General features: G+C 54.3%; 1 protein-coding gene across 1 annotated transcript in view; it reads right to left on the bottom strand.

Annotated features, from left to right (window-relative positions):
• Positions 1-25,203, bottom strand: part of LAMA5 (laminin subunit alpha 5) — a gene marked incomplete at its 5' end in the record, with an annotated part of 97,916 nt that overhangs the window by 38,131 nt on the left and 34,582 nt on the right. The window contains 9 exons of the mRNA XM_082490917.1: positions 1,628-1,690; positions 2,136-2,270; positions 3,036-3,126; positions 4,323-4,441; positions 5,369-5,484; positions 10,554-10,651; positions 11,129-11,299; positions 11,548-11,666; positions 15,510-15,627. Of these exons, the coding sequence (XP_082347043.1) occupies positions 1,628-1,690; positions 2,136-2,270; positions 3,036-3,126; positions 4,323-4,441; positions 5,369-5,484; positions 10,554-10,651; positions 11,129-11,299; positions 11,548-11,666; positions 15,510-15,627 (1,030 nt within the window). The remainder of the gene's footprint in view (positions 1-1,627; positions 1,691-2,135; positions 2,271-3,035; positions 3,127-4,322; positions 4,442-5,368; positions 5,485-10,553; positions 10,652-11,128; positions 11,300-11,547; positions 11,667-15,509; positions 15,628-25,203) is intronic.

The raw sequence follows: 25,203 nt of genomic DNA, 5'->3' as shown, positions 1-25,203 counted from the left end.
TCTGGAGCCCCCCCAGTGCCACCCCCCGCCAGAGCAGGGGCACCTCCAGCAGTGGCACAGGACACCTCCAGGCGGGTTTGGAATGGCTCCGGAGGGGGAGACTCCCCCCTCTCTGGGCAGCTGTGCCAGTGCTCTGCCGCCCGCACAGGAGAGAAGTCCCTCCTCAGGTTGAGATGGAACTGCCCATGGTCACATTTGTGCCCGTTCCCTCCTGTCCCGTCACTGGGCACCACTGAAGATGGACTGCTCCCACCCCCCGGCACCCGCCCTTTGGGGATTTATCAGCATTGATAAGATCCCCCCTCAGTCTTCTCTCCTCCAGACTCAAAAGACACAGGACATGCAACAGCAGACACGGCGGTCAGTTATCTCTGCTGCTGGGCAGGGGTCCCACACGGACAGGGAAGGAGTTGCCATGAGAGGCAACAGCACAAGCGTTTGCTCCCTGATAACCTTCCCGCCAGATGAAATGCTTTAACCAAACCGCGGTCAGGCGAGCAGCACGCCCGGCTCGCGGGGTCGCAGCGCGGTTGGGAGACCGCAGCATCACGCAGACGCGCGCGGGGCTGGAGGGGCAGCAGGGCGACGCGCAGGGCAGACAAACGCTGCATCGCCCAAGAGCTGCGCGGGAATAAGCACAGCCTTCAGCCAACCCACGCGGGGTTTGGGCTATCTGTCCGGTCGCCCTATGCTGCACCTGAGACCTTCTCGCTGCCAGGGCAGGCGGATGCTCCGGGCGAGCAGCGCGGAGGCCCTTGGCCAGCTCTGCCCTCACCGCCAGCAGCGGCGTGGGGTGCCGGGTCGGGAGAGGGAAGGGCAAAATCACCCAAGAGCCAGAGGGAGGGGGGAGGGGGGGAAATGAGAAAGGAAGTGAGAAATTCCAGCTCAGGAAAAAAAAAAAAACAAAACCACAAACCTTTCTGGAAGATACAGAAGGAAGGGAAAGGTTATCTGGAGCGCACTGGGGAGCATGAGACAGGGGAGGACTTGGTGGGAAAAGAGACAAAAAAAAGCACAAAGGAGGAACCCAGAGGAGTGAGCATCAGAGGGGAGGGAGGCGGAGGGGGCAGGGATGGGGGCACAGGAGAGCCTTCAAAACAACAGAGAACGCAACGCAGGGCCAGCGGCCGGCTGGGCGCGCTTCCCAGGCACCCGCAGCGGTGCGGAGGCGGCCACTGGCATGGACCCGCTGCGCTGCCCACCAGATGGAAACCACAGGGCGTGCAGGGAGGCAGAAGGACAGGTTTGTATCTCAACCCGGAGGCTGAGATTTGGGAGAACCCAGATTGGGTTCCAGTTCAGCCACAGCCCCTCTGTGATCTTAAGGGGGTTCCTTACAGGGAGGCCAGAAGGAATGCCCCCCCACGGCCTGGACACCAGAAAAAAAGCACACAACCACAGGGCCACTCTGGGCTAGAGGTTCCCTGTCTATAAAAAGGGGTTCGTAAAACTTCCTTTCTCCCATCCCTCAAGCTGCCTCCTGTCTCAGAACCACTCTGCGTTAGGGCTGTCTCTTCCAACGCTCGTGACTAGTAAGCTGAAGACCTGATCTGGCATTGGGTGGTGAGATATAACAGTAATAAAGCATGGTGAGGGCCAAAGCAGCAAGGAAAATTGCATTGCTTACTTATTATCTGTCCCGCAGGGAGCACTTGTTCTCCAGTATCGTTGTGGGCAAAAGCTGGAACAGCTACGCAGAGAAAGAGACATTGCACAGGTCATGACACACGCTCAAAGAGATCCTGTTGTCAGGATATCAACGGGTTGACAGTCCCAAAGCTGAACAGGCTGAATGAAAACACTAAGCATGGAACAAAGTGCAGAATCCCACTAAACAAAGATCCATTACAACCCTTTTTAACCCGGGCCCTGGAAAGATGTCCTTCACAGAAAGCGAGAGATGAGACTCGAGCGAGCCAGGGTCAGCCCAGCTCAGCTCTGGTCCAGCTTCCACCGAAGCCAAACGCGGGCTTGTCCCCACCTGCAGGAACTCTTCCTGGGACAGGAGCGCCCTGTGGCACGGGGAGAAGGCACCTGGAGAGCAGCCCCAACTGGAGCTGTTGGCCCGTCCTGCCCCCGCCGGGTCTGTGCGGTCCCAGACGTGGCCACCCCACGGCCCCGCAGCCCCCACTTACGGTAGCAGTGGGGGAAGTTGAGGTATCCCTCGGCACAGGCATCACAGTGCTCCCCGGTATAATTGGGCTTGCAGTAACAGCGGCCGGTGAGGTCCTCGCAGGTGCCATCGGTGAAGTCAGACTCACAGTTACAGCCTGCAGAGAGGGACAAGCCCGTTGTCACAAACTGACAGTCACTTGGCCGGCCATGAGCGCTACAGAAGCATCACTGCGACACAGAGCCTCCGTAAGAGACCCCACCATCTGCTGTGAATCCTCCCCAAAAATAAAAAGTGCCATTTTGCCTCTTCAAAAGGGGTCTGGCTTAGAGGGACCGCTCCCACCGTGCTTGTCCCACTGCAGGGACACAAGTAAAGCCGCACAGCCCCAACTCGGTTCTCCAGGAGACCCCAGTTTCCCTGGAGAGGTGGCAGTGGCACACTGCAGCAAGGACACAGTCCAGAACAGCCGATGTGTCACAGCTACCAGACCGTGCTGGGCTCCCCAGCGATACAGATAGAACCCACTGCTGCCCAGAAATCCCTGTCTGGGCGCGTGGAGAGCAATGGTCTGCAAGTGCCAGCTGAAAGGGCACACGATGACAGCTAAGACTGGATTGCCCTGCAGGCAACAGCAGGGGTAACAACGCATTTTTAGCTCATTCCAGCCTTGGAACATGCCACCGCTTCTGATTTCACGGGTGCTGCAGACACACATACTGCCTGCAAGCACAGGCGGCTGCACACATACATTTCCATGGGCAATGCCGGCTGCAGCGTGAACTGCCCACACAGGCACATCTTTTATGGTGCTGGACTCCCTACGCCAGGAAAATCTCTCAGCCCAGTCCTTCAGACCACCCTCCCCAGCATCATCAAGTCCAAGGAGGCATCTACAGCCTGCAGAGGAAATCACACTCACGATAGCAAATGTACGGAGAGTCAATTGGGTGGTCAGGGGACCGGTAGTATCCTGGGATGCACCTCTCGCAGTTAATGCCAGTGGTGTGATGCTGAAAGACAGTGGGTTAGAGGGGCATCAGTTCCTCTGCCGGCGGGATTCGTGTTCGGCTGCCAGATTTACTGACAGCTTCGGGGTCCAGAGGGAGCAATTGAGAAGTGTCAGCAGACAGAAGACCTAAATCTGCTCAAAATTCCACATACACCGATTTGAAACCCAAGTATTTCCTGCAAACTGCGTATCCTCCCGCAAGCCCAGTCTGAGGTTCAGGTCCATATCTGACCTCAAGCCCATTTCCCTTGCTTCAGATGGTAAAACATCCCGAACCACTTTGTGTGAGGAGGACGGGAGCAATCTGCTTCCACCCAGCAAGAAAGCCCAGTGAAACGTTTCATGCCACTGCGTGAAACCAGCTCACAGCCACCTCGGGAGTGGAAGAGCTCCTTTCCCACTTTGACTGGGAACTTCAGAGACTGTGGAGATTGGCATTGGTGGTGAGAAGAGACCCGGAGAGATGGCCGCCCCTGGGCACTGCAAACTAGGCAGGGGCTTCCCAATGTGCTCAGCACCAACCTGTCCCCCCCAATGCACAGCACCTCAGCAGACCTAACCCTAAAGCGTCTGAAAGGTAATGGTACGACCCAGGGGACAGCTAGGAACCCAAGCCCTGTCTTCATTACTGGTGCACACTCCGTTAACCTATGGCAAAGAGGCTAAATTTCCAGGGAGACACCTAGACACCAGCCTGGAGAAGAGAAGGCTCCGGGGAGACTTTACTGTGGCCTTCCAGTCCCTAAAGGGGCCCTACAGGAGAGCGGGGGAGGGACTTTTTACTGGGGCATGTAGCGATAGGACGAGGGGGAATGGCTTCAAACTGGAAGAGGGCAGGGTCAGATTGAACATTAGGAAGAAGTTTTTCCCTGTGAGGGTGGTGCGGCACTGGCCCAGGTTGCCCAGAGAGGCTGTTGAGGCCCCATCCCTGGAGGTGTTCAAGGCCAGGCTGGACGTGGCCGTGGGCAACCTGGGCTGGGGGGAGGTGTCCCTGCATATGGCAGGGGGGTTGGAACTCGATCTTCAAGGTCCCTTCCAACCTAAACCACTCTATGATTCTATGAGTCTATGATTAAGGTAACGGAGGGTGTGCGAGGGGGTCGGCCGAGCTGCCAGCAAGGCTGAACTCCTGGCTGACAGCAGAAACGAACACAAAAATCTGCAACAGCCTTTTCCGCGGGAGCTCTTCAGGCCTACCTGACAGTCAATGCAGACACCTCCCCCTTCAAACTTCTCTTCGCGGCTTTTGCTGGCTTTGTGGCGATCTACCTCGGGGTCGTAGTAGCAGTCGTAGGCATGGCCGTTGCAGTTGCAAGCTGCAAATACAGAGACGTTAGCTAAGGCAGCCGTCCACGGAGGCCCTTCAGTCACCAGCTGGATCTCAAGATATGAACTCTTCCTCGTGGGTCTGACACTGGACGGGTCACTTTTCAATGAGGAAAGATGCTTGGATGCATCTGGGGGATTACAGGATCACCCAAGCTCCCAGAAGTCTTCCGGTTCAAAAGCGCAGAAGCAGCAACTCTCTCACCAAGCCTACCCTGCGACCGGAGAAACGCAGCAGGCGCAACATCAGAAGTAAAATATGTGCAGGCATGTACGGACGAGAAAGAGAAATTACCCAACTTTAGGGCCTCGGGTAGTCTGGTTTAGAGGGCAACATTCTCGCCTCTTTTATCCCATCTAGGATGGAGGTGAGCTGCAAAGTTCAGCCCCCGGTGAGGGTGCTCTTTACAAACCCGCAGGATTAAGATTCAACTGTCCTTTGCCGCCCTGCGTTTATAAGAGATTGTGCGACGCAGCTATGCTCCGTGCTCTGCGCTCCCAGTGCAGCACAAATTCCACTGTCGGCATTTACTGAAGGTTCCTCTAGACAAATAAAGATGTCCTGTATGTAAACACATCCAAATGTAATTCATCTTGGAGACAGAATTGAGCAACGAGACTTGTCTGCACGAACCCTGGGACACAGAGGAGGAACAGGAACATAAGCAGAATCAAAGTCCCGTACAGACCTAGCGGGTCGCCCTGCGCGAGCCTCGACTGAACACAATTAACCGCTGTGCAAACCATCCTCTCCCAGTGCCGGTGACCTCCACTTCACCCAGTGCCACACACCATAAACCCCTCCATTCCAGGGAATGGCTTCTCCGCACTGCAGCGTCGGGGGGCTGGAGAAGCGTGGTCAATCTGTGCTTTGCAAAACAGCTGGAAAAGGAAGGAAAAACCCAACTCCGACTTACGCTGGCATTCGTTTGCGCTGTCGGCAGTGGCGGGCTTCCAGGGGAACTGGTTGAAGCCGGGGCAGCAGCGATCGCAGGACCCGCCGCAGGTGTTGTGCTGGCAGTCGCACTGCAGCCTGCAAGGGAGAGGAAGGAGGTACAGCCATTGGGGCGATGACAGGGACGCATGGGACGGGGAGCCGCCGCGTAACCCCGCTGTGCATAACTATCACTAGTCAGACACACAAACGCGTGATGTTTGTTAATCCAAATATTCTGGAAAAGAGGCTCCTGAGGCATTTTTTTTTTTTTAACTTTTGAATTGCTGGTTTTTTTTTCTAAGCCAAACACCAAACTTTGCTCTTCCAGCGCCATTCTCTCCCTTCCTTCTCCTCCACCATCACTCCTCTTTTCTGCGCAGGGAGATGAGGATTAGAGAAAAATCAATGTGCCGCTGCCTAGCCAGCTCTCCAGACAATGAAACGTGAAGCGGCTGGAGGGGGCAGTGGAAGAAACCTGAGCTGAAGCAAATTACTTGAGAGGGAGTAGCATGGTGTAGGGACACGATGCCCCCACCACTGCGCAGGGGCAGCGGGAAAGGAATAAATGATAGTCCAGAGCCGGAGAGGGATGGGGCCACGCAGGTCCCCTCTGCTCCTCCAGGTGTACCTGTGCTTGCAGAGAGGAAGGCCATGAGATTTGAATTAAGTCTTTTAGCAGACGCTGGCCCCGCGCTCCCCGCGAAATGCACCTCCTGCTTTCCTCAGCCGGCACAGGCAGGGCTGCGCTGGGTAAACAGGCGGCTCCGGAGGCGCCAGGCAAGAAATCTCGACCGTCGACTGACGGCTCCCGTCCCTGCTCAACCGCAACGGTGATTCATTAACATCAGTGACATCATCTCCAAAACTTCCACTTAGCAGAAGGCGATTCCCATCCAACACAAACGCTTTCTGTTGTAATAGACTTATGGATAATACAGCATGTTCCAGCTTTTATCTGTGCAATTACTCATTTCCCCTCAGGGTCGGTCTGCCACTCCCATCTCTCCCTCCTCCAATACTCTTCCATTCAAAAGCGGTGTTTAAAAATAAATGTAATTTTTAAAAACATTAGAAATAAATGGGAGTAGTCATTCTCGGTGAAATGCAGGAGTGCAGACACGCTCTTCCGTGCCTGCAGTGAGCCGAGTGCCGTGGTTCCCACCTACATGTGTTTTTAAGATGTAGGACCTGCAAGTGTACGTATAGCGAACCGCCAGACAGAGGCAGCAGCATAGGACACGTGAACTCATTTTAATGAAATATGGGATGATCTGAAAGTTCGGGGGAATGCGGGCAGGATCCACACTCCACACATTTGCTACAGCCAGGGGGGTGAGAGGCAGGGGGTCCCGGCCCCGCTCCCAGCCCCACGGGCCATCCTCCCCCTGCAGGCACCGTGAAACGCTTGGCCACGGTCAGGCACCATGAAACGAACACTTGGCCGCGGTCAGCTCTGTGAGCGCTCCTGATGCCCCGTCCCTGCCCGCGGTCACAGCCTGGGCCGTGGCTGGCAGAGTCCAGGCACGAAAGCGAGCCCCTGAGAGGTTGGCTGGAGCCCACACGGCAGAAATGAGCCCTGAAACGTTCACCGGGAACTTCATTTTCCCCATGTTCTGCAGACCCAAGGGGGAGACTCAATGAGAGGCAAACCTTGGTCATGACTCCGTAACGAAACCGCCCGCAGACCTCTCACCTGCCTGACCACCACTCCGCACTTCCAAGGAAACAAAATTTTATCTTTTTTTTTTTCCCATGGCAGCAGCTGGAGATCAAGATTAATGTCCATATACAAATGTGTGGAGAAAGACGGTCACTGAGTCAGAGAACGTATAAACCTGCTGAGCAGTGTGAATCACCCTGGCTGGAGGACGTGGCTCCAGCCGCACACCCCGGCTCTTTAATGTTCAAGATGTTTGAAAAACACTGGTTCGGTTCCCAGGATGCAAAAAGATGGCACTCAATGAGTAAAGACGCACATTTCAGATGGAGAAGGAGCTATTTATTTAGTCTCTGCTGTCCAGAGTTAGCAACGACCTCTCAGAGAGCTCATCTATCACGGCAGCTTTACCGTACCTTGTGCCGAGTCCGTGCTGCTGATGAATTATGGACAAACGTGCATAAGCTACAATATTTACATGTTTCATTGATTGAATATATACAAGGAAGAAGAGGGAGCGGCTGTGTTCACATAGCACATATTTCCTGGTCGTCCTGCCATAAAAAAATAAAACCACAGTCTTCCCACTGGAACTGATGCTCAATAACAGAGACTATAAACAGTTCCCAGTGAGCAGCTGTGTCAGAGCCAAGAGCGGCACACAATCGCTACAGCATCTGGATTTGGCCGGGACATCTGAGCAGCACAATCAAGAAAAAGCCCCTTCCCTTAACTGCTTCTGACTGTCCCGAGGGAAAACCACCTGCAAAAGGGACTCACAGACAGCGCGAATCTCCCAGCACACGTGGTGCTTTCGGCTCCAAAATGGGAAAGAGCAAGCTAAGCGTTCAGGATCCAGCAGTGGGAAAGCATCCTCGATCTCCTGCAGACCTGCTGCCGACCAGCCAGGCTGCTGTTGTCCTGCTGGTTATCTTCAGCAGCAGGCACGGAGGCAGCAGCTGCACTCTCTGGTTGTCTCCTCTCCTGCTTGTGGCATCCGTGACGGGGCAGTGAGCCCACGGAAACAGTCGCTCTTATCAGACAAATGCAGAGCACTCGCAGGCTTCTCCTGAGCTCACATCAACAGCAGCCGCGTGTTAACACATGATTTCTGTCTGGGCTCTCCGGCTGCAGCGTGCCAGGTCCCCGCTGATGCTTATCTCACTGCTCACAGGCTTTGCCAGGAGAAAGGTTTGTGCCTGATCCTGCTGGTGTTCACCTTTAACCAGGAGAACCTTCCTTCCCTCTGCTTAATTCAGCCCATTCGATCTCGGGGCAAAGAGACACAGCTGTGACAAGCGCAAAGGACCCTTGAGGAGGCTCCGTCTGCCCACACACTGTGGGCCTGTGCACACACACACACGCGCGCCGGGGGGGACCAGACGCGCTGCCAGCTTAACGCAGCTGGATGTGCAGCCCCCCCTAACTTGGCACTTCAGAGAAACCTTCCAAAGCTGGATAAACATTATCATTTATGGCCAGGAAGTCAGCTCACGAACACGCTCCATCACGTCCTAAAGCCTTTGCCAAGACTTCTTGCTCACCTCACCTCCATCAGAGTGCTCATCCTGCCTTTCTGGGCAACAGGCACAAGAAGCACAAGAAGCACAAGAAGCACAAGAAGCACAAGAAACACAAGAAACACAGGCGTGTGCAGAAGAGAGAAGTTAAAATGAGAGGCAGAGACCTCCCAGACAGGCTGAGACATAACTGGGATTTTTAATAGGGCTGGGCCGATCCACGTGCCTTGTCTCCCTCTATTCGCATTTCCTCGCCCTGTTGCTGTCACACATCAGCATCTGAAGGGGCAGGACAAGTGCAGAGGGACACACCGCACCTCCTACTCAGACGGGTCACACAGATTTCCGAAGGAATGATGCACTTCCGACAGCTGGGGCCCATGACCTGAAGGGACAGCGTGTCCAGGTCCCACCTGGCCCTGCGATGCCTCTCGTCACGCAGCGGTACGGCAGGTATGGCCGTGCTGCTCCATGCTGTGTCGGGGCCGGAGGGGGGGGGTGACTGCCCCGGAAGGCTGAACACAGCTGCTGCTGGAACCTTGGAGAATGGCAGCGTTTCGCCGATTACTCATTTTCTCAACTGAAAGTATCATATTTCTGCTGACTTCTGCGTGCTCCTGGGCTTGCTAACAGGGTACAGCAATGCCACGAGAAGTTCTTCTGTTTAGCAGCATCTTTGTCCTGATGTATCCCGAAGGGCTTTACAGCTGTTATGTGCTGACTGTACGAAGCACCCAAGTATGAAATGTTATCTCCTCCAGGCGAGCGCGATCTGCTCTGGGCGAAACGCAGCAGCTGCTTACGAACAGGCGCTGCACCATCAGAGCACAGTTTGGGGCCAAGAGCGAAGATGCCAAATGCATCCAAATGAGAGGGGAGGAGGGGAATTCTGGGAGGCAGCGACAGTCGTCAGCAGAAGTGGCACTGAACAAGGATCCCAACACACCTCTCCTCCCTCCATCCATTTTCCATCCCTTCCCGGGGAGCCCCGAGCCATCGATACACCCAAGACACGTCAGGGTGTTTCTAAGTTAACGAATCACTTTGCACCGGGAAGCCCTTCTGCCCTGGTACACGGCTGTACTGTCCATCCAGCAACACCAAAGTCTAAAACAAAACCAGGGAACCGTACATCCAAATATTTATGAACTTCCCTTTGTCAGGGAGCTAGGCACATTAACGCAGACTCGCTTTTCAATACATCTTTGTTTTAACACTTAGCAGCTTTTAGCCTTGGCCGGGACTCACTGGAATTTCATAGAAGATCCAAAAGCTCTACACGATCCTGATGAGAAAGAAATATAAGCTTCCCTCGTCCAGCTGAAGCTGCCCATCCCTCTCATAAAGGCAACATTCAGGCTGCAAACAGATGGCTAAGAAGCAGCACTTTCATAGTTTGAAGCAGCTCTTTGGCATTTCAAGTTGCCAAGGCAGATGGGAAGAGTCCCATGAGCCAAAATGTAACTGCTTTGCATGTTCTTTGGCAGAGAGTAGTTGTTTAGTTACAAACATAATCAATCTATGGTTCTTATGAGGAGAAGTGGACCGTGGAGTCTGGTTTCTTGGGAAACCACCTATTTATGAGAGCACTGTCCCTATTCGTAAGAAGGCACCTGGGAAGCAAGAGACTTCTCTGAACAGGTGCAGAAACCGGCCCTGGGTTGGAGAAACCTCCACGTCCAACAACAGCATCTGCTTTGCACACCAACCCTCCCATTCCAGCACTCTGCCGCCACGAGGATGGCAAAGTTGTGGGTGGGGAAAATCAGACCAGGGAGCTGATCTGGCTGAAAAACAGCCTAACAAAACATTTAGTTTTTGCTACTTTGGCAGGACCGGTTTCTGGTTCATTCTCAGGGCAGAGCCACGAACAACAGTGCTGGCACAGTTACGAGCTCAGGACAGGACGCAACCCACGCTGGCACCTTTCACTCTTAGCAGAACAATTCAAATGCTTTTACACAGAACCGGGACTTTGAAAAACGTACCTGTAAGGGTCATTAGGGTCTTTGGCATCACAGACGTCTGCATGGCCATGGCAGACACAGCGCCCTCCAATGCTGATATCTTTGATGCTGTAGTAGTACTGGAGAGCACAAGAAAGTTTGGCCATTAATATCTTTACGAATAAGCTTCACAACTGCCCTGCTCAGAATTGAGCAGGACTTTATCGAGTAAAATGATATGTCAGGACATTTCCCTTACAGTGGCAAGCTCAACCTTGTAGGCTGCAATATCTGCCTACAGTAAGACCTCCCACCACTAACAGAGCCCGTTAGGTACAAGTCGGGTCTTCCAGCACCATCACAAAGCCACATGTGACCCAGGAGGTGTTTCCCAGTTTCATGTTGTTGGTGCTAAGCACAGCTCTTCCCAAGCGGCCTCCAGCTCCAGCCACGGCAGCAGCGGTAGCGGCTGCAGATGCCGTCAGCTCGAGGAGTACAAGTACAGAGAGAGGAACCCCCCACGGGCAACATCCAGGGATGTCTTCTCCCCAGAGGTGGCAGGCACAGCCCTCAAACACTTCCATCTCGCTGGCAAGAGGTATCAAGGCCTGTCTTACCCTCCTTGTCACTGTAGGGTCCCTTAAAGCTTTGCCCATCAGGTGCCCGAGCAGAGTGTTTGTCTGCAGGAAGCGCAGTCTGATGTTGGTGGCTTTCGTGAAATTCCGCAGGAGAGGAGAGTAGGAGAAGTTCATGGCTCCTGGGCGCCCATTTACCAGAGAGACAACAATCTGCGAATGCAAAGAGGGAAAACAAATCTGTGTAATGAGATGGGACGAAATTAACCTCTCCCTCAGCCAAACTCAATCCTTACTTCCCCTCAAGACGACTGAATCAGTTCCCTGCCAGTCTCATTTGTTCTAACAACAGAGTAATTCAGGTGGCGCCCAAAAGTCAAGAGGGAACCAATTAATAAGAGCACCTACAGTCACCGAGAAACCCCCGGAACTCCAGGGCATGAAAACGTGCAACTGCTCACCTCCCCGTTTTCTAAAGGCACGATGCGGGAGTATTCAGTAGTGCAGATGGCATGGTCATCCTTGGTGATACGATCCACAGTTTGCAGTCCAAACTTCTCAATGCAGTCCCTCTTGGAAGCTGGTCACCAACCAGAGGTGAGAAAAGAGAAAAGGAACAATTCAGAGCCCTGTATTGATTTTCCCGCACTGACCAGCAGGAAAGAAGGGTCGATACTCTTTGTTACGGATTTACTACATACAGATTGCTTTGCAGCATTAACTCTGTCCTTGCTAACATGCGTGTAGTGCACTAAGGGAGGGAGTTGCTACGAGAGTAATAGGCACGGTCAGAAAACCCCCGAAATCACCTCATTTCAGTAAATGAAGAAAGTGAGAATGGCCGTTGGACTGTCTGCAGGGAAACTGACCCCTTAATTTTGCCATTAAAGCTTAAGAGTTTAACCACCCTGAGCTCTAACCCTGGCCTGAATCCGTTGCCTTGCCGGCACTGGATTTGCTAAACTGGGGACGGGCTGTTTGCTGCTCAAGCTCTGCTCCTGAGGTGGGAGCCCGTACTATCCCGTTCAGGTGGCTCCTTAACTTCTCGGGTAATTCCCGAAGAGCGAGCCAGCGCAGAACCGCCCAACGGGAGCAACCACAAACCACAGCCACCGCTGCGCCACCTCCCATCAGGCAGGGCGGACAGGCAGGTGCGGGGACGGGGCTTGTGGTGTTTGGGAGAAGCAGAGCGACTGCCTGCAGGACACCTCCTTCGCCCACCTTATTCTGAAATCTGCGGCCACTCTTAAACAAACGCTACAAAACAGAAACGCCGAAGCCGCCCCAGAGCCACCCCTTGGGGACAGCAATCGAGGGCTCCTGCCACTAAGTGGCAATGCAAGGCTGGCTAAAGCCAGGGGACAAGCGCGGCCGGGCAGACGCACTGCTGGCCCTGCGACCTGCTCCGGGGACACTGCAGCCCAGGAGTCTCCTTGCGGCTGTAGGAATGTCCTGGCTTTCCCGCACAGCCGCTCCTGCAAGCCCAGCGCCCTCATCCCCGGGATGTCCGACATCCCTGTGCCGGCAGGGCCACCCAAACCGCGCCGAATGCGCTGGGGCAGCTCCGGACGCAACTGCGTGGGGTGGTGAGCGCCCACATCCACCCACGCAAAACCCTTCACAGTGCCTTCCTTCACTCTTGGGCCATTCTCTGGGGCTGTTCCCCCGGGGAAGAGCCTGGGACAAAGGCTGCTGCTCCTTCCCACTCCCGTTCCACCTGCGCCAGGAGCTCTCAGCAGTGTGTGCCGAAGCACATGTCGCTGTGGAGCTCCTCAGGGTGTTTCCATGGGGAGAAGAGGGAGGAAAAGGCAGCCAGCACTACCTACTGCTCAAGCCAGCGCTGCTCGGCTCACACAGGGAAAACGTCAGCCTAATTTATGGGAATAATACTCCAAGGTCTGTTGCAATCTGCCTCCAGGAGGCACGTCCCTCGCTCCATGCGCTGCAGCGGTAGGCTGAGCTGGGCAGGAGGAACAGGACGGGGGGAGCGCAGAGAGCTTCTGCCTCCCCTGCCTTCACCCCTGGCTCGCAGCCGCCCACGCCTCATCTCCAGCAACACGGCCCCACTCCACGAAACACTGTTCTGGCAACAGCAGGAGCTCAGTCGCATCCACAGGAAGGTGGTGTGGAAACGTTTAACATCAGGTCTCTGGCCGCCAAGCTTTGCTTTGCCAGGTGCTTTTTTAAAGGCAATTTATTGTGAAGCCCCAGGCGAGGAGCCCGTCACCACTGCCTCCAGGTGATCGATCTCCAGAGCACCGCCACGGCTGGGCATGGGGACAGGATGCTCAGCCAGAGCAGCTACTCAGGAAAATCAAAAAACTCCTCCAGTTATTGCAAATCGACACAACCGTGCGAGCCAGAAGCCGGGCGCTCTGCCTGGGAGCTAAACCAGAGTAACCCACCTTAAAGCACAAACTGGGGAAGCCTTCCCTCGGAGGAGAAAAGGACAGGGCTCGCTCTGCGCTATGGCTGCCCTCTCCTCCGCAGTGGCACTGCCCAGCAGAGCCGGAGCTAATCCTGCCCAGCACGCTGAGCCGGGGCAGGCAAGGCTCCGCGGGGCCGGACCGACAGCTGGGACCGGGCATCTTTCATGTCCTGTCCCCATTTGAAACGCCGCGTGGGGAACCCTTCACGCAGATAAACACCACCACAAATCTCGCCCCAGCGCTCCCACTTCTCCTTTGGTGGCCGAGGAAAGCGTGGTGCCCCCCCGCCGCGATGACGGAGGATTCGCATTGCCACGGTCCCTCCGGCCCCTTCTCCCCGCGAGAGGCCATCAGCTGCACCCACAGATGCTTTCCGCGACAGTCATTTCTTCCCTCCTCCCGCAGAGCTGAGCCCAAAAGCGGTCCATCAGCCTGGCTGGGCGGCACGGGGCAGCCGGGGGAACCGACCACCTCCCACGATGAGCGGGGCTCGAGGGGCAGCCTGGGGACGGTGTCACCCAGGGCAAGGCTCGCTGGCCTCTCTGGAGAACGCTTACATTTCTGCTGGCTGCTTCTTAACCCTCTGACTGAACAGACCAGTGTTTTTATTAGACCACCTACAGAATTCCCCATGCCAAAAATAAACCTCGGGCAAAGGACTTCTTGTGCTCGCAAATCTGGCAGGTTTTGGAGCAGCCACCTCTTTATTTCCATGGGAATTTTCCACTGGGCTGTGTCACTGCATGTCACTTCTGAAGGGGGAGCGGCAGCAGGACCTGATGTTGTGGGTGGGAGGAGGACTTCAGACGTTGCGGTGTTGCCACTTCTGCGCAGGAACAAGCAAGTGGGGCAGGAGGTCCCCGCTCAGCCCCGGACCAGGCAGTGACCGCAACGAGCCCCAGGAGAGGCTACGGAGCTGGAAGGGAAATTCTCAGAGAAGATAAAAAAAAGCAAAGCAGGCAATCTGAGGGCAGTAATTCCCCACCAGCACAACAGCAGAGGGGAAAACATCTGCACTGGAGAGGAGCTGCCACACTAAGGCAATGGGGAAAATGTCTGCAGCTCGCTCTCGCCCCAAAAGCCAGCACAGGCTGACAGGTAAGCCAGAAATACGAGCCTTTAGAGGCAGAGCGGGTCGAGGCTCCTGAGCGCTCCGAGGTCCGTCCTTGCCAGGTTTTAAGCTCTGGCTGTAGATCTTAACTCACATCTTCTCCCAATTACTGCCGCTGCTTCTGGGAGAAGCTGGTGGTTAACAAGTTCCTCAGCATCCGGCTACCCCACGGACCCTCTGGGAGAAGAGTGTTGCAGAACCAGCTGTTTCCAAAGGGATCAGGTTTTAATCAGAGAACGGGGAAGTCAAATGCACAGCCTGGAGCTCCGCAGCCACCCTTTCCAGCTGTTTCTGACCCCCCCTTGCACAGCGGCAGGACAGCGGTTTCCCGCCCCGCACAGGCTGTATCCGATCTCCGGCTCTGATCAGTGCAAGGAGGACTGGTTTGTGCCTCCAGACTTTTCTGTTACAGCAGCCTCTCGGAAGCGAGCCGCTGGTTTGCTTGTGGAGGAGCTGAAGTGTGCCAGTGCGGATGCGGCACAGGGCAGCCAGAGCGAGCAGGGCAGGGAGGGGACGGTAAGAAATGTCATGTTCCAGACCTAAGTCGGCAATGCCCAACCACTGACACCGGTGCCAACTTTGGCATCCACAAAGATTTGTGTCGGCACCAAGGGCAATACTTTAAAGTATAGGTGTAGTCCCAGACAGCAAAAAAGTTCTCCTGCTCTGAGGAGCACCACAACCTCCCCCAGCTGCTCTGCTCCGAGCTTCAACCTTGGCAGCCTTACTGTGGGCAGCAGAAACAGAGGACACGCACCACATGGCAGCACTGACACCGAAACAACTCCAACCCCAGCCCAGAGCTTGCACAAAGAGCCGTCTTCACTGTGGCCTCGCTGCCTGCCACGAAGCTGCAGCTCCCTCGTGGCGCTGCCATACTTACAGGCAAAATACTGCCAGGGCTCGTAGGTAAGGCCAAAGTCGGTGGACCGCTCCAGCACCCAGAGGTCAGGACGAGGGGAATTGGCAAATTTGATGAGGACGTACGCCACGTGGAAGAGCTGAAAGAAAAGAACACAGAGTTCGTGGGCTGCTCAAGGCATCGTGAAAACCAGGGAGAGCTTAGCGGTATCCAAGCCGAATAAACGAGCTGGCACTTTGCAGATCCTGCTGCTCACGAGCAGCTTGCGGAGCAAAATCCTCCGTATCTAAAAGGATCGTGATAAAACGCGGCTGCTGGGGAGAGACAGATTAGGGAACTCGGCTCCCACCGGTCCAAATGCAAACAAAACACAGACTTTGTGGCTACGGGCTGTACGCGGGAGGTTGTGCTGGGCAACACCGCCGACTCAGCCGCGACCCGAGCAGGCAGCACTATAAACCGGTGCCACGGCCCTACCAAAGCCCTACCGAGGGAATCTCATCCTGGCTTGGCAAGGCAAAGGCTTGGCCCCCACCACCAAGCTCTGCAGGGTGATCACGGAAAGCTGCTAAGTGCTACGAAGCTGTTCTGGGGGACCTGGCTTTTGGGCTGTTCTTGGGGTAACAGGCGACACCCTGGACTGCGGTACGTACGCCAGGCTGGGGACATCCATCCGACTGCACCTTGCACACTCTATCCCAAAACCCTTGCTTGTTTTTCTTTTTAAAGGCTCTCTACACGGCAGCCCTGCTTCACCCCCGCAACCCGCGTTTTTAAGTTGGTCGCGGACGAGCCCCAGCACAGCCCCTCTCCCCCGGGCGCCACGGGGAGGGGGAGAGCAGGAGACCCACTCGGCTTCAGCACAGCTCTAACGCTGGGCTGCTCCCATTCGTCTGGACACTGACGTGTGTACACACACCCCTGCCAAGAATAAAATAAGCGCACTCTTTTAAAGAGCTAAAATGTCAGTGCTAGAGCGAAACAAAAGCCCCAGCAGAATTTCCCTTCGCCGGCTGGCACGGGCTCGCTCCAAGAATCCCCACTCCATCATCCTGTCACAAAGTGATATTTAAAGGCAAATAAAGTTCTCTTATCAGAGAAAATTCCTAACATCAAAAACAACCCAAAAGGGAGTTTAGTGCTTGAAAAGCGGAGATTTATAGCTCAGGAGCCCCTCCTTATACAAAGCTGGTGCTGTGTGAGCGGACGGCCCCCAAAGACTAACAGGTTCCCAGAGGGACACTCGTACAAGGGGAGGAAAAGGACGGCCCCGTGCCCGTCTCAGCCCACCCACCCCATCCATAACCGGCTGCAGGAGGGCCAGGACAGCAGCCTGCGCCCCGGCCCTGCCCCAGCCACACACGTCGTGGAGCCAGAGGGCGAGTATCAATAATAACGTGCCTCCAAAATAGCCCTGACAATCAATAGGAGAGACTTTTTAAGGGGAAAAAGAGACAAGGAAGAGGCATTTAAATCTACCGAGACATCCATAAAGTGCACGCCTTGCTCTGGTCGCTCAGACGAGGGGGACTGTGCGCTGTTGTGCGGGTATGGAGCAGGAGGACGGGTGCAGCCCTGCGGATTGGCACCAGCTCAGTCTCCTCCTCAGCAGGACACACAGACAAAAACTTCCTCAGGCTCCTGCCGGGCGCTCCTCTGGCTCCGGGGCCGCCTCTCCTCCACGCGTCAGGGGTTGCTCTGGTTCCCACCACAGGCTGGGGGCTCCTGGATTTACGCCTGGGCGGAGGCTAAGGGGGCTCCAGAGAGGTGCTCGGGGAGGAGTGAACTCAATCCAGGTGGGAAATCTGCGCCATCCTGAAGCACAGCAGGTCAGAGGCCATTCTCCGGCTGCGAATGGGCAGGAGGGCGGGATTTGTCACCACTCTCAGGGTTTATACTGGTAAAGACTGGTGCCATCCAGAACGAAGAAAGCAAAGTGGTCACCCAGCGGAGTTCCCTGTTGCCAAAAGACTTGTGAGCGCAATCAAGGGGGAAAGAGACATCATGTTCAAGTTACTAAAAAACGAGGAAAACCAGACCTAAATGCTGCCTTAATTCCCGTCTGCAACCTACGTGTTGCCAAGGCATACGAGAGTAAGCTTTTTTGGAGGAGCCGCATTTTCTGCCCGCTTACCCTCTCAGCGGAGCTGTTATTTGTTAGCGAAGCCCAAGAGGCTTCCGCTCCGGCAGCTGCTTTCTCTGCAGGACCAGTTCTCACAGCTTAACGTCTGCCTCCTGGCATGGGAACAGGGCTGAGCACCAGCCAGCGAAGTTACACCTTCCCTCCACTCTAAATCCTCCTCCGGCTTTATTCTACAGGGAATAAATGAATGCTCCTGCTGGAACCTGGCATAGCCTTTAACCGGACAAAATTCCCTGTGCCTCCGGCGTACCTGCACGTGTTCTGGTCTCGGGCACTGGGAGAGCCTCTGCTCTGAATGAGCAGCAACCACGAACACAAAATCAGAAATGCCAGGCAGACCCCCGTCTTCCGCATTTATCTTTTTGCAAAACCACCTACGAGTTTACAGTCAGTAAATCCCACGGAGTTTCCAGGGGGTCCTCCTCACTGTCCAGTTTCACGCTGGAAAGAAATGTTCCTAATTAAAATGTCCTCAAGCCCAAAGTCCTTGCACGCTTCTAGCTCTCCCAAGTGCCCTGCCTCTGGAGAGCACGGGTTACGATCCAGTGAAACTGGTGCATGGCGAGAGTTGGTTTTTGCAAACCCCAGCCTAGGGCTCAGCGCTTTATAAAGCGAAAACAACAGCCAAAAAAAGAACTCGTGCTGCTGGTTGCGAGCCCTGGGACAGGGGAGCGGCAGTGACCTGCAAGAGCCCTCTCTAGCTGAGCGATGACGATGTAGCTGGTTGCGGTACATTTTAAGTCATGGAAGATGTGGGTTTGTGCATGCACACACACACGTACGCACATCGGGCACTGGGGAGAACTGTGTCCGTGCTTGCTGGGAGCTCTCTGAAGGGCCAGTCCCACCCCCACCGGTAGGGTTAAATATCCAAGAGCAGGGCTAGCGTGCTCACTTTTCATCCTTTATTGCTGCTTCTCACAGTAAAGAACAAGAACCTCTGGATTCGTGCTGGATCAGCCGCAGTATCTCAGCTGAAGCCCAGTTCGGATATTCCTATCCTGCTCCCGCTCCCAAAGCCAGACGTGATTCCTCTGCTCTGTACCCAGACCCATCGTTAGCACTGCCACGTGCTGTTAGACTGCTGCTGAATTTTATTCCAGTCGTGGCCGCAATTTTGGGACACAAAGCAGTCGGCCAATATTGCACATCCACTCCCCTCCAGCACGTACGGGTTAGGGTCATTCCCGCACGGAGCACAGAAAGCATTCAGGAGTCCGTGACCGCAGTGAACCCGATCCTGGCACCGGACCCGCATCCTGATATTCAGGGGGATTTCTGTCAAATCTGGCGAGTCCCCTGCCCCTCCACGCAACATCCTTATCTTGCAGAATATCCCAGCCTGCCGGAATAAATAAAGGCAGATTGCCTGCTTCAAGTGCATACGCTGAGAAAACTCAGAGAGATACAAAGATGGAGCAGTAGCTCTAAAAATAGAGCTGGCAGAAAAGCCAGACTTTTCATTCCATGTTTAGTTCCAGTACAGTTCTGCCCAACCAATATTGCAAGAGAAATGGTCGGGTTTTTTTCCAAAGCCTTTATTTAGCTCCTATTATCAGTCAGATGAATAAAAACCTCTATGCTCCCAGCCTCTTCGGCAATTTTTTTTTCCCATCTCCATGGAAGAAGGAGGTGAAACAGCACATCTGATGCACACACTTGTCTCCTTTGCTCTCGCCGCCTCTGAAAGTGTGCCAGGTACGACTCGGCCCCCGACCATCGCCCGGGATTTCACGAAATGAGTTTTCAGCCAGGAAATTCTGACAGGAGTATTTAATTAGCAACCAACTTTCTTTGAAAATAGTAACATCTCAACATCTAGCTGATGTTGCTGTTAGTGGTTTGGAAGCGTGTTTCCTTAGTAACAATCACTGGTGGCTGCCCCAGTGGATGAAGCAAGTCCCACAATCAGGAGAGGAAGATGAAGATGAGGGCATTTCCTCCATCTCCCACCCACTCCATCCCTTCGCATGTTTGGATGGTGGGCAGCTTTATCCAGCACCAAAACCCCATGAAAATATAATTCTGATCACTGCCCAGTTGACAGTGCAAAGATTTGAAGAGTAAAACCAGGATGCAGAGAGGCAAGAGGAACTCATTCTCTGTCCGTCCGTCCATCTATCCTCCTGCATAAGCAGCACACCATGGCAAACTCACACATTTCCCCTCTATTCCCTCCCTCGAGACACTGACTTCACTTTTCCAGCTCCGGGAGGCACACGTGGAAACAGGACAGCAAGCTGGGCGCAGCCACTTCCCCGGTTTCTTCGGTGAGGGATTTTTGGTGAAGCCTCACTGATATTCCTCTGAGGTGTCACAAAGCCACACAGTAACATTCAATAAGCAAAATAAATCTTCACATTGTTAGGGGCTGACCTGCTGGAGAGCAGCTCCATGGAAAGGGTCCTGGGAGTCCTGGGGGACAACAGGATGCCCACGAGCCAGCAATGTGCCCTGGTGGCCAAGAAGGCCAATGGCATCCTGGGGGGCATCAAGCAGAGTGTGGCCAGCAGGGCGAGGGGGGTCATCCTCCCCCTCTGCTCTGCCCCGGGGAGGCCACATCTGGAGCGCTGTGTCCAGTTCGGGGCTCCCCGGGTCAAGAGGGACAGAGAACTGCCGGAGAGGGTCCAGCAGAGGGCTACGGAGATGATGAGGGGACTGGAGCACCTTTCTTACGAGGAGAGGCTGAGGGACGTGGGGCTTTTAGTCTGGAGAAGAGAAGACTGAGGGGGGATCTTATCAACGCTGATAAATCCCCAAAGGGCGGGTGCCGGGGGGTGGGAACAGTCCGTCTTTGGTGGTGCCCAGTGACAGGACAAGAGGGAACGGGCACAAACGTGACCATGGGCAGTTCCATCTCACCCTGAGGAGGGACTTCTCTCCCGTGCGGGCGGCAGAGCACTGGCACAGCTGCCCAGAGAGGGGGGGAGTCTCCCCCTCTGGAGCCATCCCAAACCCGCCTGGAGGTGTCCTGTGCCACTGCTGGAGGTGCCCCTGCTCTGGCGGGGGGTGGCACTGGGGGGGCTCCAGAGGGCCCTGCCGACCCTCACCAATCTGGGATTCCATAATATTGGCAACTACGTTTTGACAAACAGCAAGAGAGGCCCTTTTTTGGTCCTCTGACAGAAAGGTACGAGCAGGGTACGCTGGCCGGGAGCGACGCGCAGCTCTACTCCCAGTCCCGCAGTGCGCAGGAGCAGTTTATACAGTAAACCGCTCTCTAATTTTCTGTAGGACAGATTTATTACCTTTGGCGTTGACTTATTAAAATAGCACCATGTAAAAACAAAGTAGTTCATCGCTTCCTAACCGCTGCTAAATATCCCCGTGGAGCGCGCGGGTGGATAGCATTACCAGCGCTGCCCTATTCCTGCTCGGGATTTCCTGGAAGGATCGGATGGATCGGGCGAGCAGGTGCGGCACAGGGGCAATAAATCCCACTCCTTAGGGGCGCACGAAGCCTCCTGCATACGTGCAGCATGGCCAGGAGCGGCGGCCAGCCCGAAGGGCTTCATTCGGCACATTCACGGTGGGCACCTGCGGCATTTTGGGGCACAGCCCACCCCAGTCTGGGTCACTGCACAGCAGCTCCAGCCATCCACAAAACCTAGACTGAAGCAGGGAAAGCAGAAAAAAAAACAGATGAACCATTTCAGAACCACTGTGGAAAGTGGTTGGGTTTGGTTTTTTACTTTGGCTTCTGTTTTTTAGGGTGGTTTTTTTTGTTTGTTTTTAATTTTTCCCCGCAGCTTTCTAAATCGACTGATGCTTTTGCTTCCTCCCAAGCCCACCCATCCCCCAAGGCACTGCCTTGGTCCAGCACTGCAGCCCACCTGGAAGATGTGGCCGAGGCCAGAGCCTGGATGGGGATGTTCTGGGGATGTTCATCCGCAGCCCCAGGGAGAAGCGGCTCCCGGGGAGCACAGGTCACCTCCATCCACAGTCCCCGCGGGCACCAGCATTCAGGCAAGTGGCTGCCCGGCTCCCGCGGGCACAGTGAGCGCTCGGCAGGCTGGGGAACGCTCGGCAGCGCCGGGGAACGCTCGGCAGCGCCGGCACTACGTCTGCTCTTCCCACCAGTGGCAGAAGCTAAAGCTAATAAGCGATCAAGCCCCTTTGTGCGACGCGCAAACAAGTATGTGGAAGGTGAAAAAGCCAGAGAGCTTCTGACTTGCTCTGAATTTCTCTAGGTCAGTCATCTGCCCCTTTTGCATCCTTTGCCTGTAATCATTTATTCTCATTGAAGAAATGGCTTTACTCATTAACAGCCTGAGTGTCCCCCTGCTGAGCTTCTGCCGTCTTACAGCAGATTTATTTCTTCCTAGCCCATACATTAGAATCCTTTATTAAAACCTCTCACATTTAGCTGGTAAGTATGTGCCTGCCTTTTATTTCCAATCATACAAGAATTATTTCAACACTTCTAGGCAGTAAAAAAAAGGTGCTTCCCCTCCAAGCAGGCATGGCTTTTTATCCAGTCGATTTTTACAAAATACTCAAGTCCCTGAGACCAAACCATCCCCCCAGAAAAAGCACAGAAATCAGTGTTTGAAAGGAGGGTGTGTACTGAAACACACACTTTGTCCCCGTTTCCCTGTTTTGCTCCCAGCACCTCCTGCCTCTTTTTCCTGTGTCTGTGTGTCGAGACCTCCCTCCTAAAAATGAAGGTTTTTTTCCCGAATTATTCATGCAGGGTTACAGGGTTCTGAATGAGATATTCCCACGTGCTCCTATCCCAAGATTTTGACAGCCAAGTTTTAGAAACAACCACCCCATCCCCTTTCACCGTCTGCAGAGTCCTTTGCAACTCATCACACCCATGCTCAGAAATCCCTCAGGGTGCCCCACGCCTCTCAGAGAGAAACCAGAGCTGCCTGCCCCAGTGGGTAGGTTAGCTCTTATCTTCCTCCAGAAAGCCTGGGACAAGGCAGAGTCTCGGGGGCAGCTGCTGCAGGAGGTGACAGCCAGCCCCTGCCCCACCACGCAGCGGAGAGCCAGAGCTCTGGGCAGCCCCAAGCCCCAGCCACGGGGAGCAGAGGGCAGAGCTGCAAAGCTGTAGCTCTTCAAACATCTCTGCGGGGCTGGGGAGAGAGGTGAGTGCCGAGACCCGGGGAAAGGGAAGGGACCGAGTTTTGCACCAAGCCGTCTTCAAATTTTTTGTCCTCAAAACTCAAGAGTTTTATTAAGAGAGATCAAAGCAAACACTCTCCTGGAAACTAAAGATCGGGACCTACCAGCCAGCGTGAAACCTGCTCAGCGTCATAACTAACAGCAACAGCAACCCAACGCTTTACGATATTATTTTCTAAACAGCGCCTGTTCCCTTTCTAAGCGGCTTGGCTTAGGTGAACAGCTGATAAAGCATTTTCCACAAAGGATTTTTTTCTTTAGACACCACTTTGGAGAAGGATTTGGCTCGTTCACCAATTTCACACACAGCGCTGCTTTATCTTCACAGCATCCTCCCGGGCGAGTTGTCCCTCCCCAGCCAGCACCATACACACCTGCCAAAACCCCTTGGGGGACCAGATCTGCGGCACTCGGTTCAAGGCAGGACAGAGCAGTGCCATCACTTGGGGCTCAGCGAGTCTGCGCAGTGCCGAATTGACGATTTGGATAGTCAAGCTTTAGGAATGACCCCCAACAGGGCAGCGGCAAGAGCCTGGAGCGCAGCAGGTTCAGCAGGCTGACACTAAGGAGGAGAAAGGCATGGAGGAGGCCGGGCAGGACGCGGGGTTTGGGGAGCATCCCATTAAATCTGTGCCTGCCTGGAGCGGCAAACAGCAAGCGCCCCACAGCTACACGTGCAGCGTTCAGGGGTGCTGACACACCAACCCGTACACGCTCAAACACAAGCTCATGCTTCACCCCGGCCAGCGGGGTCCCTCCTGAACTCAGAATCGGCCCTTCTGTGTTTGCCCAACAGCCACCCACGTGTCACTTACTGAAGGCAGCCGTGCCCAAGGCGGGCGTAGGTAACCGGAGAGCAAAAGGCGGTCAGCGCAGAAGGGATGGCTGGAATTCCTCGGGACGAGGCTTCAGTCACTCACAGATAAGGACTTTGCCCACACCAGGCTCTCCCTGTGCATTAGGAGATACCCTGCACTCGGCTGAGACGGCCTTTGCGCTTTCTAAATTGCTTGGAGAAGTGTAAAGTAACCCCTTAGACACAAGACTCAAACATGCGTCTTTTAGCTCACACTTGACCCAGCACACCCCCAGGGAAGGGCTAAGCGGGCTCTCCTGCCACCGCCACGCGGACAGCCGTGGGCACCCCGTAAATGGGGACAAACGCGGGCCCAAGGCCAGCCCAGCCCGGGAGCAGCCCGAGGTCCCAGACCGTGGAGAGGACCGCAGCCCTCCCCAGGTGCTTTCATCCTCTTGCAAACCCCAGCGGCAGCCCAGCACAGCGGGGGCTGTGAAGATGCCCTTAAAACTTCCTAATGCTTCAGAGATAAGACACGGTAACTGTATTCAGGATTTCAGATTCTCAGACTATTTACCTTGGGATGTCAATTGTCTTTGACCGTTAAATGCTTCTAGGAAGCTTCTGGGAACGTTTTCTGGGAAAATATCAGCATCATAATTGGTCGCTGGCAAGATCAGCAGCGGTTCATAGCAGGGTCTTCCAAAGGGCTGTGTAAAAATATGTAAAAATGCCCCAGTAAAACGAGGCATTACTTTGAAAGAGGAGTAAGGAAGAAAGCGGCTCGAAGAGGAAAACCGGCAGATGGACACTGGTCTCTGGGCTCACGGCGGCACAAGGCGCACCCACAGACACGTGTGAGATACCGCGTGCTCGTGCCGTGCTGCCCCATGGGCAGAAGCGAAGAAGCCAAACTGCCCACCGGCGGCTTCATGTAGCTAGGTGAGCAACGAGCAGATGCCCCAGAAATACTTGGTGTTGTAGAGGAATTTAACTGGAAGGCACTCGAATCCAGAGAGCTAGATAAATCCAGCCCCCTACACGATGATGGCTTTGGGCAGAAGAAAATACCACATTGTTCTTGGGGCTGATTTTCAAAGTCCCTTTGTGCACTGCCTTAATTCCCCTCCCTTGACCTAACAGGGGTTTGTGACTAATTTTAGCAAAATGAAAACTATACCGGCAAAGACTCCAGTAATCACAAAACATACAGAAAAATGTGCTTTTCTATAAATAGAAAACTCAGGGAGTTCTTGTTTGCTAATACTAACTGGTGTGCTTGTATCCTAAATCTGAAACCGCTAAGAAGCGGCATGACTTGAGGGTTTTGATCTGACAGCGGTTGTTCGAGCCAGCACGGAGCAGCAGTCTCTTCAGGGAGCCGTCAGTTCTCACGTAGGAAGAGTATTTTTTTTTTTTTTTTTTTAAACTCTGCAAAACCTAACCTACCACATTATGATTTTAAGTTTTTCTTTATGAACTTCAGCACATTCCTAAAATAGTATCTTGCATGTAAAATCTGCTACCTAGTAGAATTCAGGGCATTTATTTGGCATTATACGAAACAGTAAATGAATTAATAGCTCAAAAAAAAAAACTTTCCCTCGGAGATCTTGCAGCCTATTGTTTTAATTTAAAATGGTGAT

Source organism: Vanellus vanellus, assembly GCF_965231255.1.
Source record: "Vanellus vanellus genome assembly, chromosome: 15".
In the NCBI taxonomy this organism is placed as follows: domain Eukaryota; kingdom Metazoa; phylum Chordata; class Aves; order Charadriiformes; family Charadriidae; genus Vanellus; species Vanellus vanellus.
Note: the sequence above shows the minus strand (reverse complement) of the source record. Positions and strands in the feature narration are given on the sequence as shown.